Raw genomic sequence first — 17,795 nt, 5'->3', positions numbered from 1 at the left:
AAACCAGGGAATTGAGTCAACTATTTCCACTCATTTAGTGAAGGAGTTTACATAACCTTAGCATGAGCCATGTTTCAGTGGTTTGGGGGAGAAAAAAAAAAAACCCTAGAAAGGTTTCTGCAAATATTTACCTGTACACACCTTGGAAATTGTCTGATTATTTGGGGATATGTACTCGGTTATGCTCCTTCCCTTCTGCGGCCTGCTCCCCCTCTCTGTTCACACTGAGCTTCCCCACTTTGCAATAAGGTGAGCCAGAAGCAAAGTGCTCTCCTGTACATGCAGTACTCAATCTTAGATTGTTTCATAGAACAATAGGCCCCAACTGAAACATGTAGAACTGGTGAAATTCATGTGCAGAGAAATTACAAATGGCAGAAAAAGCAGATGGATATCATAGAAGACAGATGGACGAGAAGTCAGATCCCCTTGGCTTGGAGTGTGGCTCTACCCCTTACTATAATAGCTAGCTAATTTTGAATAAATTCCCTGACTTCTCTCAGTCTCAATTTCAAGTGCAAAATACTCTCAACTCTTACTGGGGTGGGGGGGGTCATAAAATCTGAGATAACATATTCATTTATTCATTCATGAGGTATTTATTGAGCACCAACCAAGCTCTTCGGGTGCATTGAGTGAGTGAAATTCATACAGTTGTGTCCGACTCTTTGCGACCCCATGTACTATACAGTCCATAGAATTCCCTAGGCCAGAATACTGGAGTGGGTAGCCTTTCTCTTCTCCAGGGATCTTCCCAACCCAGGGATTGAACCCAAGTCTCCCACAGTGCAGGTGGATTCTTCACCAGCTGAGCCACAAGGGAAGCACAAGAATACTGGAGTGGGTAGCCTATCCCTTCTCCAGAGGATCTTCCCAACCCAGCAATCAAACTGGGATCTCCTGCATTGCAGGTAGATTTCTTACCAACTGAACTACCAGGGAAGGTGCACTAGAGATACAGTAACACATGACCCTGAGTTTATGGAACCTCTACTGTGGTGGGAGGAAGCAGGCAATGAACAAGTTTAAATCCACAAACTGTATTGAGCTAGAAGAAAGGAGCACTACAGAGAAAAACAAAGAATGGAAGGTGAGGGGTGGGAAGGTAACTATGAACAATTTTATATTAGGTATCAAAGTCCTTTAAACAATGAATGTTCGACATGGTTTGGATGATTAATACATGTTTATTGAATGACTGCTCTGAACAGAGGCTACATGTAAGGTATCTCTGATTTAAAATATACCCAATGCTTAAGAGCTGTCTAACACAATAGCATTGTGTTAGAATATCTATTAAGCTCAAAAACAAAACAAAACAAAACAACTGAGGACTCTTTTCTCCTTTAACTATTTCAATATGGAAAGAGGTTCAAAGGAAGTGAGGCATTTACTTATCTGGTTAATTTTCTAGTTCTAGGAGCACTTAGTTGTGGTTTTCTGGCTTTTCCAACAAGCTATCCTGAGCTCACAAATCCATACAACCATAGAATATTTGAGGTGAAGGGCATTGGTGCACCATCGTATCTGGTCCAGAGACATGAAATGGTTTGCCAAAGTCATGCAGTTACTTCTCCAGATACCACTTTATCCCAATAAGGTAAGACATTTTCTAACGGAGATACAAAGCAAGGCAGAGAGACGAGTTGAGGGAGCATGGAAGAGGACTCCTGTGGGCTTCTGAGGTCTTCCTCCTCACCATCAGGTGATGAGGATGGGCAGAGGGTGGGCATCAGCAAGCTACTGCCTTTAATAAATCTGACTGTGTGTTTCCCAGTTTGCTTTGGTGAAGTCGCTCGGTTCTAAAATGGGGTTCTTTGTGCCCAAGCTAGGCTTATACCTTTAGTCTTTCCAACTGGATAGCTCCTTTCAGTTACACTCTCCCTTATGTATAAATCCAAAATATTTCTGTGTGTCAATTAACAATTGTGTTTCTTCAAACAAATTTTATTAATAGGCTGTGTTGCAAACCAAGCACATGTCATAAATACGCCTCACTTTTCTTCATTTGTATTGTATATGCAAGCAGTGCTGGCAAGCGATGTGGGACTGTGTGTTTTAGCACTGCTTTGGGGTTAACACTTTGAAAAGAGGTGTTTACATGATCAACTAGATTAATATGTGCTTGGATAGTTCGCCCCCTCCCCACCTTCTTTCTTCTATGAGGGTTATAGACCTCCCAAAGAAGGAAGAATGCATCGGAACAGCTAGTTTCATTGTATTCACATGAAAAATATTATTGATTTGCTGCCAGGGAGTAGAAATAATGAATAGAAACTGGTCTATGGTAGATTTGGGGGAGGTATTCTTTATTCCCCCAAAGAATTGTGGGGTATCATCTGTAGTGGTTTTAAAATTCATCTGTGAAAACTAATCAATGAAAAATGGCTTTAGCAGTTGGCTGACTGCAGAAGGGGAAAAAAGGAATCCTTTTCAAAACCTAAAAAGAAAAGCACAGTTTTAAGGATTTCACATCTGATTTAACATCTAAACCCCCTCCCCCCAATGATAATACCCCACTTTGTATAGCCAGACAGCGCTCCATTTTAGTAGACTTTAGTGGTCTTTATAACAATTTATGAATCACTTCATGAATTCCTGGCTGACTCATCTGGGTGACTATAGTATCTACTTATACTTCCCTTCTGTCTCACAAAAGAGACACTTGGACTCAGTTCAATCCAGATTTGTCCTCGAATGAATCACAGCACGTTACTGGGGGAACTGCAAATTGAATTCTGCTTCTGAGACAATCAAGACTGCTTTCAGAAATGAAGAAACGGCCTTGGGGAAGTGTGGGTAATTGCAACACTGTCCATCTGGGCAGGACCGAAGCAGGCCAAGAGCTGTATGTTCATCTGAGGACTTGGTTTCAAACTACTCAAAGAGCTGAATCCATCCCCTGGAAGGGCTTAGTGTTTTTCTCCTTACAAGAGTCTGGGTCAATATTAACCGCAAATAATTTATCAAGTTGGATGAGTTTAAGGCTAAAAAATAACTGCCTGAGTCTCCAAAAAGCATGACAAAATGAGGGCTGTGACGTTGGTTATAGGTGAAATGATCATCGAGGCTTTTTAAAGAAGCCACATATATATTATAATGAGGGAAATAGAAAGGATGGAGTGTTCTGCAGGAAAGCTTCTCCATTTGGGTTTATGGAGTAAGTTATAAGTCAAGAAAACAAAGTATTCAATGCCCAAGGCAGAGAAGAATATTTTTTCTGTGCACAGGGCAACAGGGTCTGTGGCATCACACTATTACTCCCCAGTGGAAATGCAAAGCAAGGGGGAATGGACATCCAGGCTATGTGACAGAAACGAATTATGCAGGACGCATTTAACCAAGAGCCAGGCTTTTTGGAATATCTTGACTGCAGAATTGGCTGTGACTTGGTTGTTTGTCTTATTTCAGAATCTGATGTGAAGGGGAAAAAGGAAAGAAAAGTCTGATTCTGCCAAATCCTCTTTACAAAAAGGTGCCAACCAGAAGAACATTTATCCAGAGTGGTCTTAGACATTTCATGTCAAAAATACTGCTGTGGAAAAAAGTTCTGTAGTGATGTCATCCCTTGGGCAGCTCTGAGGAGGTCAAAACAACGGGATTAACTCATGGTCCTGTGGCTAAGGGAAGGCTTTCTCTTGTTCAGCAGTGTTAGGCACAGAGTTCAGTCTGCCTTGCAATAGAATGCACCGGAGGAGAGAAAAAAATTCAGAAGAGATAGGAATGAGAATGCCAGATGAGAAAAGAGGGGAAAAGAGTGATTTTTGTCCAAACAGGAGAAAGCAAGGTATAGGTAGATTAAAAAATGGCTTCTTCCAGGCCTTTCTCACGGTCTCAAATGCAAACACAAGTCTCTTGACGACATCAGGACTTTTAGAACTGACATCCAATGCAGTACTCTTGCCAAGTACAGCTGGGTGCCTTTGAAAGCCACTGCTAAATGAGACCTCAGAAGTCAATATAATCCATAAATTTGAAAAGAAACTAGGTGGGTGGTGGTTTGGTCAGTAATAACATGTGTTGTTTATATTCATTTTTTTCCTTCATCTGAAGAAAGTCAGGTTACTACTGTGGTAACCACAAATGAATTTTTAATACCTTCTCCTGAAGATGAGACTCAATAATTGGCTATAGAAATGAATTAAAAGAAACATCATATATATAAAAATTCACAGAGAAAGGTTCAGTTCAGTCACTCAGTTGTGTCCGACTCTGCAACCCCATGAACCACAGCACGCCAAGCCTCCCTGTCCAACACCAACTCCTGGAGTTCACCCAAACTCATGTCCATTGAGTAGGTGAGGCCATCCAACCATCTCACCCTCTGTTGTCCCCTTCTCCTCCTGCCCTCAATCTTTCCCAGCATCAGGGTCTTTTCAAATGAGTCAACTCTTCGCATCAGGTGGCCAAAGTATTGGAGTTTCAGCTTCAACATCAGTCCTTCCAATGAACATCCAGGACTGATCTCCTTTAGGATCGACGGGTTGGATCTCCTCGCAGTCCAAGGGACTCTCAAGAGTCTTCTCCAACATCACAGTTCAAAAGCATCAATTCTGTGCTGCTCAACTTTCTTTATAGTCCAACTCTCACATCCTTACATGACCACTGGAAAAACCATAGCTTTGACTAGATGGATCTTTGTTAACAAAGTAATGTTTCTGCTTTTTAATATGCTGTCTAGGTTGGTCATAACTTTCCTTCCAAGGAGTAAGCGTCTTTTAATTTCATGGCTGCAATCACCATCTGCAGTGATTTCGAAGCCCAGAAAAATAAATTCAGCCACTATTTCCCTATCTATTTGCCATGAAGTAATGGGACCGGATACCATGATCTTACTTTTCTGAATGTTGAGCTTTAAGCCAACCTTTTCATTCTCCTCAAGACGCTCTTTAGTGCTTCTTCACTTTCTGCCATAAGGGTGGCGTCATCTGCATATCTGAGGTTATTGATATGTCTCCCTGCAATTCTGATTCCAGCTTGTGCTTCTTCCAGTCCAGTGTTTTTCATGATGTACTCTGCATATAAGTTAAATAAGCAGGGTGATAATATAAAGCCTTGATGTACTCTTTTTCCTATTTGGAACCAGTCTGTTGTTTCATGTCCAGCTCTAACTGTTGCTTTCTGACCTGCATACAGGTTTGTCAAGAGGCAGGTCAGGTGGTCTGGTATTCCCATTTCTTTCAGAATTTTCCACAGTTTTTTGTGATCCACACAGTCAAAGGCTTTGGCATAGTCAATAAAGTAGAAATAGATGTTTTTCTGGAACTCTGTTGCTTTTTTGATGATCCAGCGGATGTTTGCAATTTGATCTCTAGAGAAAGGTTAGGGCTTCCCATGTGGCGCTAGTGGTAAAGAACCCACCTGTCAATGCAGATGTAAGAGATGTGAGTTCAGTCCCTGGGTCAGGAAGATTCCCTGGAGGAGGGCATGGCAATCCACTCCAGTATTCTTGCCTAGAGAATCCCATGGACAGAGGAGACTGGCAGGCTATGGTCCATAGGTTTGCAAAAAGTTGGACACTACTGAAGCAACTTAGCATGTGCACAGATGGGGTCTTGGTTCTTATAGATGGAAAGAGCATTACATCCTCAAAATGCTTTCATTTTGCATTTCCAGCACCTCATCCAGTACTATGCAAAGATAATAAATGCTGGCTGTTGCTGCTGAAGAAATACTCTGTTGAGACTATTGGTTCCATAGACACGGTCCCCAACCTAGTGTCAATTCTTGTGTCCAGGTAGATACCTTTGCCGAACTGGTGTGAATGGCCAGCTGAGGATTTGTCCAGAAACCAGTTTCTGAGGGGAGAATATCTTATTCAAGAGAACAGTTTCAGCCATTTACTCTGAGGAAGACGATTAAAACAGAGAAAAGTTTTTCTCCTTGCAACTAAACAGAAAAGCAACTAAAGACTATTTCTCAGAAAAAGGAGGCTAACCCAAAGACTAACCAAAAAAGATTAACCCAAAGAACTTTGTCTCTTGGTTTCTCTTCGCCTCAATAAGACTCCTCACCACTAATGAACAAACAGTCCTTCACCTACAAAAACATACAGTTTCTCAGGGGCCAATTTCTCCAACTGTCTCCACCTGAGAGGGGAAAAGATGACGTTGATTTCCAGATCACACTGCTAAAACACTAAGCAGAGGATTTCCTTTCCAGCCTTTTCTATGTCAGAGATGAGGTACTTTGTAATGTGGATATCTTGACTCGGGCTAGAATGGCTTATGGGCTTTCACTTTAGGAATTCTAGAATTTGCTCTTTCAGAGAAAGTATATGAAAAGAACACATTGCATACATCTGAATACTCTAATGGCTTAGTGAACTCCATGTTGCTTCATGCTAAGGCACTCAAGTAGAGATTTCAAGAAAAAGAATTCTATTTTACCTCAAGCCTTCCTTGTTACTGTCATGACTCACTTTCCTGACTGAAAACCCAAGGGGACTAAAAAAATACCATCTCAGGCTTCACATGAAGTGGATCTGTTTGGAATGCGGGAACAAAACAAAGATGGCTGATTTGGCATTCAGAGGTGAAAAAACTCCACTGGTACTTAAAAATTATAATCCCTTTTATAGACTTTCTAATAGATAGTCTGTGATGTGTGTTTATAATTAATTTGAAAACAAGGAAACAAAGCAGTTCAAAATTTAAAATCCATGGAAAACAGTCTGATGTGAATGAATATTTGAACCACAAATCAAGCTATTTGTTTGGTGGAGTAACACACAAAAGCTCACATCAGCATCTCCTGCTTTGCCATGAAGTCACACAGAGAAGAATGTGGAGATGGGAAAGCATCCGTCATCTGTTCAGGATTACTGCTGCCCTTCACACCAGAAAAAGGAGCTTGGACTTTCTTCCAAGAATGGTGGGAACACAGATGTCAGTAGGAAACCCTCAGTGATTCAATTTACCCTTTAAGGGAAGCTCTTAGTGTGGTGTGGAGCTGAGACCATGTGTGTGTTGGGTGAAGGTAGAAGGTTGTGGGTAGGCAAGACCGGACGTTGGAAAACCAGTTAGGGGGCTGTTGTACTTGAGATAGAAGGGGATAGCGGTGAAGTAGGTTTGGAGGAGTAGAGTTGATTAGGCTTAAAATGTATTTGAAGGTAGAGCTAAATTAGGCTCATAAAAGTTTGGCAGACAACACAGACGTTTAAATTAGAGATAGATTAGAGAGGACTAGGGAAGCTAGCTCAGCAAAGCCTTTGTTGTTTTACCTTTCTTCCAAAGGAACCATTCAGAATCATTGGGTAGGTAAGAAGAAAGTAACAAACATCACCAATTTCCTGGTATGGGTGACTTACTGGGAATGAATCTGGGTGGCATATTTATAAGAAGCTATTATTATTAGCAAAGTGAATATCACTGTGAGAAGAAAGCTCATTCCAAAGGCCTATAACCCAATTGATATTCTCCACAGAGGATGAAGCATGGCTGTGGTCATGATCAATATTTAAGAAATTTTAAGACTGGTGGGCTGTTCTGCCCTGGAATAAACATCAAGAAGTACCAGAAGTTTCCCACAGATTTAAGGAAAACAAAACAGAAAAAAGGATCTCAAGCCTTTCCAGTCTAAGATCCAATGCTGTAATCTCCATTATCTAGGAGACAGAATAGGATATTGGAATTTTCTTCCTCTTTGTACCTACAGCATCAACATCAGAACAACTTTCATTACATTCAATTCTCAAGTAGACATGCGGGGCGGGTGGACTTTGGACCTCACCTCTCTTAATCTTGAATATCTGTGTAAGTCACTTTTCTAGAAAGAAATTGACCCCTTAATGGGAAGTGAAATGTGGATAACTGTCTTCTGAATAGAAAGGGCTGAAACCCAAAGAATGATGCTCATGACCTGGCATTAGGTGAGCATCCTATCAAATCATTCATACACTCTTAATAATTTCTTCTTTTGTTGGGCCCAGAATATGTTCTGAACTCTTGCTCGATGGATAATAGGATATGAAGGCCTTTGAAATGTATACCAGAGTCACCAGGGTACCTGTCTTAGCCAAATACACAAAGCCTGTTCTCTAGATAAAGCCCAAACTCCTTATAGCAGATCATGAGGCTCTTCCAACATTTATTTATGAAGCTCCACTCTTGCCTGCTCTCGTTCCTCTTAGTTTATAAAATATATACATATATATATATATGTCAGGCAATATCATACATCATATATATACATATACGGTCCTATAGACCTTCAGATTTCAAGGAGACATTTCTTCTTCTATTTCTGCCTCCCCAATTTTGGTTAGGTGCCTCTACCATCTCCTGTAGCAACCCTTCCTAACATCCTAAATTATGACCACCAATTGATCTGGTTAGTTCTCACAGGACTGGGTGCTTAAAGACTGCAGGACTCCCATCAGTCTCCTTCATCACATATCCTCAATGTCTAGTATATTGCACTGGTGCCCAAACACCAGCTGACTGACTCAATAAATGAATGAACCCCAATGCTAGGGTTCATTCTGATAAACTAATATTTTATAGGATGCTTATGATTTAGCCATTATTGCACACATAATAGAAGATTAAAATGAGAGAGAAAAGATTAAGTGTAGAGAGAGAATGTGTGTATATGTCTATGGAAAAGGTGAGTGGGTGAAGATATCCATGTTCCTGTTTACTCAGGAAGTTCTGGGAAGGGCAATACAGCAAAGTAGGCCTAGTTTGAGCTATGTAGATGATACAGATGTAAATATGTGAGAATAGTTAGTATTGAGCATCTAGTATTAAAGATCACAGGAAAGCAAATGGAACCTTAGCAAAGGCAAGAGACTCCCAGCAATGTGTGTATGCATGAACATTTGTATTAAAACAACTATGAGTGCCTGATGAACTATGAACAGAGGTTCGTGACACTGTACAGGAGACAGGAATCAAGACCATCCCCATGGAAAAGAAATGCAAAAAGGCAAAATGGTTGTCTGAGGAGGCCTTACAGATAGCTATGAAAAGAAGAGAAGTAAAAAGCAAAGGAGAATAGGAAAGATATTCCCATTTGAATGCAGAGTTCCAAAGAATAGCAAGGAAAGATAAAAAAAAACAAAACAAAAAAAACCTTTCTCAGCGATCAATGCAAAGAAATAGAGGAAAACAACAGAATGGGAAAGACTAGAGATCTCTTCAAGAAAATTAGAGATACCAAGGGGACATTTCATGCAAAGATGGACTCAATAAAGGACAGAAATGGTAAGGACCTAACACAAGCAGAAGATATTAAGAAGAGGTGGCAAGAAGACACAGAAGAACTGTACAAAAAATATCTTCATGACCTAGATAATCACAGTGGTGTGATCACTCACCTAGAGCCAGACATCCTGGAATGTGAAGTCAAGTGGGCCTTAGAAAGCATCACTATGAACAAAGCTAGTGGAGGTGATGGAATTCCAGTTGCGCTATTTCAAATCCTGAAAGATGATGCTGTGAAAGCGCTGCACTCAATATGCCAGCAAATTTGGAAAACTCAGTAGTGGCCACAGGACTGGAAAAGGTCAGTTTTCATTCCAATCCCAAAGAAAGGCAATGCCAAAGAATGTTCAAACGACCACACAATTGCACTCATCTCACACGCTAGTAAAGTAATGCTCAAAATTCTCCAAGCCAGGCTTCAGCAATACGTGAACCATGAACTTCCAGATGTTCAAGCTGGTTTTAGAAAAGGTAGAGGAACCAGAGATCAAATTGCCAACATCTGCTGGATCATCGAAAAAGCAAGAGAGTTCCAGAAAAACATCTATTTCTGCTTTATTCACTATGCCAAAGACTTTGACTGTGTGGATCACAAAAATACTGTGTAAAATTCTGAAAGAGATGGGAATACCAGACCACCTGACCTGCCTCTTGATAAACCTGTATGCAGGTCAGGAAGCAACAGTTGGAACTGGACATGGAACAACAAACTGGTTTCAAATAGAAAAAGGAGTACATCAAGGCTGTATATTGTCACCCTGCTTATTTAACTCATATATAGAGTACATCATGAGAAACACTGGACTGGAAGAAGCTGGAATCAAGATTGTCAGAAGAAATATCAATAACCTCAAATATGCAGATGACTCTTATGGCAGAAAGTGAAGAGGAACTAAAAAGTCTCTTGAAAGTGAAAGAGGAGAGTGAAAAAGTTAGCTTAAAGCTCAACATTCAGAAAACTAAAATCATGGCATCTGGTCCCATCATTTCATGGGAAATAGATTTGGAAACAGTGGAAACAGTGTCAGCCTATTTTTGGGGGGCTCCAAAATCACTGCAGATGGTGACTGCAGCCATGAAATTAAAAGAAGCTTACCCCTTGGAAGGAAAGTTATGACCAACCTAGACAGCATATTAAAAAGCAGAGACATTACTTTGCCAACAAAGATCCATCTAGTCAAAGCTATGGTTTTTCCAGTAGTCATGTATGGATGTGAGAGTTGGACTGTGAAGAAAGTTGAGCGCCAAAAAATTGATGCTTTTGAACTGTGGTGTTGGATAAGACTCTTGAGAATCCCTTGGACTGCAAGGAGATCCAACCAGTCCATCCTAAAGGAGATCAGTCCTGGGTGTTCATTGGAAGGACTGATGCTGAAGCTGAAACTCCAAAACTTTGGCCACCTGATGCAAAGAGTTGATTCAATGGAAAAGACCCTGATGCTGGGAAAGATTGAAGGCAGGAGGAGAAGGGGACAACAGAGAATGAGATGGCTGGATGGCATCACCGACTCAATGGACATGAGTTTGGGTAAACTCCGGGAGTTGGTGATGGACAGGGAGGCCTGGTGTGCTGCGATTCATGGGGTCACAAAGAGTCGGACACGACTGAGTGACTGAACTGAACTGTACTCTATAGAAGTATGCAGGTTAGACATGATGTAGGACCTTTGAGAACTGAGGTCACCACCCTTTGGACCAACGAATCAAGGGGAGTAATCCTTTCTAGAAACTTCTCCAGGATAGAAACAGGATTTGGTAATAAACCCCCTTTCTGAGGCATTTCCCTCACTGATCCTTTTTGCTTATTAAACCATCCTTAGGATCTATCACTGTGAAGAGAAGCATAGGAAACCTGGAGGTTACAAGGAAACTTTAGGTTCCTGCCCTCAGAGAATTAATAATCTAGTTAGCAAATAGACACAAGTTGGATAATAAGGACCCAGTGATTTAACTGGGGAGCTGCAAGAGGCAAATTGAGTATTAAGCAAAGCCCAAGGCTGATAACATTTAGTCAAGGATGATAAGACATTGAGAGAATATGCTTTCTGTCTCTTTAGACAGAGAAAGATCCTGAATTAAGATGAAGAAACAACCAAACTAAGTCAATCAGCAGGTTGATTTGACAAGAGCTAAAGAACTTTACATAATTGCGAAGATATTACATAGAAAACAATGTCTATTTTTAACCCATTGGCATCCAGGAAAGACACAAAACATTCCCAATGGTGAATTAGAAACTGCTGTCTATGAAGACCAGCCCTGGTTACTCGAAGACACAGAAAGACTGCACATACATCAAAGTACCTAGAACTCTAGCAATATTACATCTGATATGAATAGAAAATAGTAACTCTTCCCAATACTTCATATAGACTCAAGAACTGACATTTCTTAATTGGTAAGGTATTTAGACTATGTTCTCAAAAACTGTCCCTACCATTCTTTGATGCTGAGTCCTATAGTACTAGTACTAGAGTCCTGAGTACTAGAATGTGTTCTCTTCAGGGAAGAGCACATCCTTTCCTTTTTTTAGTCTTCTCTGGCTCAGAGGTGGGGATCACAGGAAGCCCTTTACTTCCTCCACTCTGGTAAATCCACAAGTAAATTCCTTTACACTCCACTCTGGTAAATCCACAAGTACCCTATGTCTGTCACTTGTACTACAAAGCACACCATATTTGTGGCCTTCTTTGGAATGAAGAGAGGCATGCTTTTGGACAAGATCAGTGACACAAGTCTAGCTGACTTATTCTTGGGACTGGGAGATTTCTCCATCTCAAAAGAAAAAAAAGAAAAAGATTTCCATCAATGTTTATTTTCTCTAGTCTAACAGACATACTTTGAAACTCAGTAAATTAACATTTCCCAAGACCCTGGGTTCCTCTTATGGGAAGCCACTGTCATAAAGCACCACTGGCTCAATCAACATGACATAGTAAAACACCACTTCCCATAATAATTTTAAGTCAACATTAGGTGATGTGGTGTGATTTGGCTTAAATCACTGAAATGATGTATCATTCAGATAATATTTCAAAATAAAAATGGAACCTTGTCAAATTGAGAGAACTTGCATTTCCTTTATTTTACGATGGGAAGGATCAAAGGACCTCATGCTAACTGGATCGATGCACTGGACATTTCCTGACTTATGACAGTGACTCAGCCCATTTTATTAACAAGTTAAAGTTAAATAAATGATGAATCAATGCCCGCAAAGCAGGGGGAAAATGCCAGTTTCCCACTAAAATTCGCAAAGTGTGATAAACTTATTTCCGTTAGGAAAACTGCTGAAGTTTTTACTGGGGGATTTCCCAGGCAAACAGAGGCAAAGATACATAAACCCAAAGCGGAAGGTAAGCACATTTCCTCTTAGTGTTTTTATGCTGAACACTAATGCAAACACAGTGAATAATTCAGGGCTGTTTCAAGTCATCCTCATCTTCAAACCTGATTGGAAGAGATAACCTTCCATGCCCTTGCTCCTTCTAGTTGGGCTGGCAGAGGAATGGGGCACACATCCTGTGGAGAGAAGAGCAGCAAGGCAAAGCCACAAAAGTGAAACTATCCACTTTACTCACCCAGCCATACAAAGTACACCACCCTCCCCTGCCTCTCCATTTACTCTTCCCTGGTTTTTTATATTATCAGTCACTGCAATCATTTGACAACATCCCCTGGCTTCCAAACCTGAACCTTTCAGCTATGTGAAGGTTGACTATCTTCACGCCATGTAACAATCTAGGTGCTTTACCTTCTCTGGTTCATCTAATCCTAATTCCCTGTGAGTTGCACACTAAGGCTCAACAGAGCTAAGGAACATCCCATCACCTAAGCGTTACTCTTGCCAAATATGAACAAATCTGTTTAGGAGGAAAAAATCAAATAAGTTCAAATTGCAGAACATTCCGCAAAATAAATATCCTGAGTTCCTCAAAAACTGTTGATGTCATGAAAAAAAAAACAATAATAATAATGATGAAGAAGATGATAAGTTTTTAAAAAGCTAGGAAAATTCATTAGAATAAAGAAGACAGAAAAGAAATGAAAAATATGATCCTTATTAGATCCTGGATCATAAAAAAAACCCTCTATGTATAAAGAACTTTATTCACACATATGAGGAAATTTGAATATTGATTGCATAGCAGATAATAACATTTAATCAATGTTAAATTTCCTGAGTGTGAGAATTACATTGTGATTATACAGGAGAAATGTACTTCTGAGGAGATCTTTCCTAAGGTAATTAGGGTTAATGCTCATTGATATTCCAACAATCTCTCAGATTGGTTTAGAAACAACAGGCAAGCAAATAAAGAAATCAAGGATCTCTCAAGTCAGAAAGAAAAAGAGAGAGAAGGTGGCAAAATGCTAACACTGGTGAACATGGGGGCAGAGTATATGGGTGTTCATTGTGCCATTCTTACAGTTTTAAATATGTTACCAACATACAAAAGATGAAATTTTAAAAAAAATTATAAAATAAAAAATGAAATGTAAAAGACAAAACTGAAACAAGCTAAGCAGCAGGAGCATCTAAGGAACACATTCAAAAAGTCAGCAGCTGTGGGAGCTGGGACTTAATCTGGTGTTTGGGTGGCTGTTGTCTTTTACTCCATTAATGGCTACAATCTTTTTCCACATTTATTCTTTCAAAGGCTATGTACAAAAAAGAAAACACACAGGTTACTTTCTTCTTATATACTTGTAAAGAGTCTACAAGTACCAATAAGAAGATGAGGCAAAGAGGAAGAGGCCCCTATGAATGGTTTTCTTAACTTCACTACCTTGTAGGGTATGGTTCTCGGCCAGGCAGAATGAAATGGGATGATAAAAAGTCTATGAATAATATCACTTAAAACCCAACTGGAAGCTAAATAAATCTTAGAATGAACAAGCTCAACTGAATTTACAGAAATATATCCAATCACTGGCAAGTCTGTGAACTTAATAGATGATTATCATTTGTACTGGTTTGCTGACAGGTTTTGTGGGAGAAGGCTAATCATTTGTTTACACTTAGCCATGAACACAGAAGTGTTAAGATAAGGATAACATATTCTGATCCATGTTTTAATTGCCTATCAGATACATCCACATGGATGTTTCACAGCCACCTAAAACTCAAAACCCTAAAGTCCATTAATTATCATCCTGTCTTCCCCACCCTTCCCTCTACTCAACACCCTCTTTTCCTCTGTTAATGGCACCATTTTCCACCTTGATGTCTTGGGATATAACTCAAGAATGAATTCTGGTCCTTCTTCTTTACCCCACATATACATTAATAAATAGTGATTCAGTATCCTAATAGCCCTTGAATAAACTCTCCATCTTTTTCAGGTCTTTATATTGTTCACAAAGACTCCTACAATAACCTTCTTTGTATTTTCCCTGCCTCTCCCCACTGATTCAAGCCTCAGTTACTTTACTATCTTGTCACTTGAGTTCCTTCTCTACCAAGGACTCAAAGGATGCTTCTTAAGTGAACAGATGTATTAATAAACAGTAGGCATAAATTTTTAAAATGTGGCTCAGTGGACTTAACACATTAAACAACTCTTAGACCAGACCAACAGCAACAAAACCACAGATTGCTGGTGACATCAAAGATTCAAAACTTTATTCTTACTGCCTATTCAACCCATTATTTTGTCCACCTAATGTCTACTACTCCAGGATTGCATTGAGGTGCCCACAAGAACTTTTTCCCCTGTGGATGTTTAGGAGTAACCCCTCCATAGGTCAATTCAAGCCAGATGAGAAGTGGAGAGAACAGGAGAGGCATACTGTCATACCACAAGACAGCTGGGCAGTCCAAAGACAGGGGCCTAAATGTCGAGATTTTAAGATTTTCTTTCAGAAACTCTTACGAGGGTGGTATCAACACAAAGTATTCAGTGAAGAGCCCCTTTCTGGTGGTGCATTTAAAATCCTGTGCCCTTTTATGTTGTACTCTTAAGATAACACTACTGATCTATGGTTCTGAAGGTACCATCTTACACCTGGAAAGCATTTCAACCTTTAGGGACATTACTTTAAAATTGAGTCCCTGAAACAAACTAAGGAAAGACAAGAAAATTCTGATCTGTTTTCTCAGTATCAGACACTTCAGTTGATTATTACCAGTATCTTCATTTTTCCCCCCCATGGAAAATTAAACAGATAATGAGGTATTTGATTCACGTGCTCTGTGTATGTACTTTTAAAATGTCACCTTTGGGTAATTCAACCCACCAATGGATTATTAATAAAATTCAGCAACTGTCAAAGCTCTTCTCAGTGGAGAGAGGTTTAGCGGCGCCACCTATTAGAAGAGAGAGACAGATGGCCTTACCTCTCAGCTCCGGCGTCCACAGCTGCGAGTGGCGGTAACTGGGAGGAGGGGTTGTGGGGGCTCCCCTGTACAGTATGTCCCGGAGAAGGGTGACTGACAGGATGTGGGGGTGGCACGGCCCCAGCAGCTGTTCCGCTTCGGCTTGAGTGATTGCTGGAGAAAATGGAAGCTGAAATCAAGGGAGAACAAGCATCAGACTGCGCCCCAAATGAAGTGCATGCTTTTTAAATACTGAAGGCTGACAGCAAGCATATTTTAGGGGCTTGTTTGTTTTCCTCTTGGTGGTTTGCAGGGAACAACTCTCCCCTTACTGGATATACACAGCTTCTGTTTTCATGGTGGAACAGGTTCCTGGCTAATGCGCCTTTACTGCTGCCTGAGGAGTTCATGTCCGCTCACTCCAGGCTGATGTTCAGGGTTTGCCTCATAAGAGCTGCCCTGCCCGGCAAGGGCCCCGTCTGGACACTGTGTAATTAGTCCATCTTGTAATGTTTGAACCTGGGCAAAGGTCTCTGTATTTGCACTTTTCAGTCACAGGGGATGAGAGTCAGGTAACAGAGCATTCGGTCTGCTGACCCAGAAGGACGCAACATAGGCGTCCCTCCTTTTCTTGGCGCCGCAGTGAGGCGCTGTGGGTCACTCCCAGCCTCCCCATCACTGCTAAATCCGTGTAATTGAGAACAGAGCTTCCCCGGATCCTAGTACCACTGTAGGACCCTACGTGCTTTTAACTTGAGAGTCTAACCGACCCTGGCATTTCCCAATGGTGTGATGAATAAATGTACCCAGTCTTTATCAAAAATGAGTCACCTCCCAACACCACAAAATATGGAAAAGGGGCCTCTGGGATCCTTTCCCGCTGTTGTCTGTTATGACACAGAGAGTCAGTTACAGCCTCATTCTTGAGGGCAGTCTAGCCTTTGAGAACTGTACATGACCTCAAACTTAAATATGTACCCATTTAGATCAGCTAATTGGTACGGTATCAGAGAAGAAACGGGGACCTGTCACTTTCAGAGTCTATCACTACCAGAGAGGCTCTCTCCAAGTCCAGACCTACTCAGCAGATATCTCATTATGTGGCAATAATAGCAGCAACATTATGCTGACTCTTTAACTGCCTTCTCTATACAAAGCTCTGCAGAGCTTTATACCCATCTCTGCTCTCTTTGAACTTACTCTACTGTATCAAAGAATAAATGGATTTCAAAAAATTTGAAAAATCAGGTTCAGGATTCAGAAAAAGAAGCCACATAATCAAAGAGATTTGAAGGTTTAGAAGTTCAGGAGCTGTATTTTTAGACCAGCACACTTTTCTCCAACCTCTCCAGGATAGAATTAATACCCCAGATGACCCAGCCCCCAAAAGCTTAATCCAATGGAACAAAAGTTCAAGTACTTAAAGGAACATGTGAAGAAGCAGAATTATCATCTTCCCGCTCAAAAAGCTACTGACAGGAGTGTGATCTGATTTGAAGGTTTTATTTTTGGCAAGTCAGCATTGTGTCAAGATGGCTTCTGCCCTCAGACGCCTGCATCCTCCACTGTCTTCCAGGTCTTGAAGAGGTGGTGAGACTAGAAAATGCTTACCGGCTCAAAAGGGCAATGCAGAGCTTCTGCTGCCCGTCAGCCTCCAGAAAAGCTGCACATTTGCAAACTCGCTAGAGTCACCTATGAATCACTAGCTCATTTATGCTCAGCTCGCTCAGGCAACCACATTCTGCTTGTATTCCAAATAATAATTTTACCCACGGGAGAAGGCTGTTTGGATTGACTGTGGCAATAGTTTCAATATGGGGTTTGTCAGCATGAAGCTTGGTGTTTTATATACTATTCCAAAAACTAATGGAATAATAAGAGGTCACAGAGACACTGTGAAAACACAGCTAATTTTTTTTCTGCCTTAATGTGGAGACGTGAACTCTCCTATTTATTTTGTTGTACCTGCTGAATGCACCCATCACTTATTATCCCCTGGAGGTGTTTTTGTATGTGTGTGTGTTTATCACAGAGAAGTGCTGCCTTGCTGTTTACAACCCATGAGTAACAGAGAAATCTGGTATGCACACTCCATGCTCTGCTTTGTGTTCCAATAGAAAATGTGCTGCTTCCCAAAGGTCTATATCAGCGATATTAGCTTCGTTTTTGCATTAGCTGCAATGAAATAGGCTGGGAGATTTGGTACTGTGTGAAGTCAGGCCTATTTAAGGTCCTCTCCTTCAGCCTACGTAATAGCCAGGCCCAATCAT

The 17,795-nt window shown here is 40.7% G+C and overlaps 1 protein-coding gene across 4 annotated transcripts in view; it reads right to left on the bottom strand.

Annotated features, from left to right (window-relative positions):
* The window catches only part of GLIS3 (GLIS family zinc finger 3), a 475,107-nt gene that overhangs the window by 38,802 nt on the left and 418,510 nt on the right, over window positions 1–17,795 (bottom strand). For all 4 annotated transcript variants that reach the window (XM_065907922.1, XM_065907921.1, XM_065907924.1 and 1 more), the window contains one exon: window positions 15,547–15,715. In XM_065907922.1, coding sequence (XP_065763994.1) covers window positions 15,547–15,715 — 169 coding nt within the window. The remainder of the gene's footprint in view (window positions 1–15,546; window positions 15,716–17,795) is intronic.

This window comes from Muntiacus reevesi, chromosome 17 (genome assembly GCF_963930625.1).
Source record: "Muntiacus reevesi chromosome 17, mMunRee1.1, whole genome shotgun sequence".
Classification (NCBI taxonomy): Eukaryota; Metazoa; Chordata; class Mammalia; order Artiodactyla; family Cervidae; genus Muntiacus; species Muntiacus reevesi.
The sequence above is the reverse complement of the archived record's forward strand: the minus strand, read 5'-3'. Positions and strand labels throughout refer to the sequence as shown.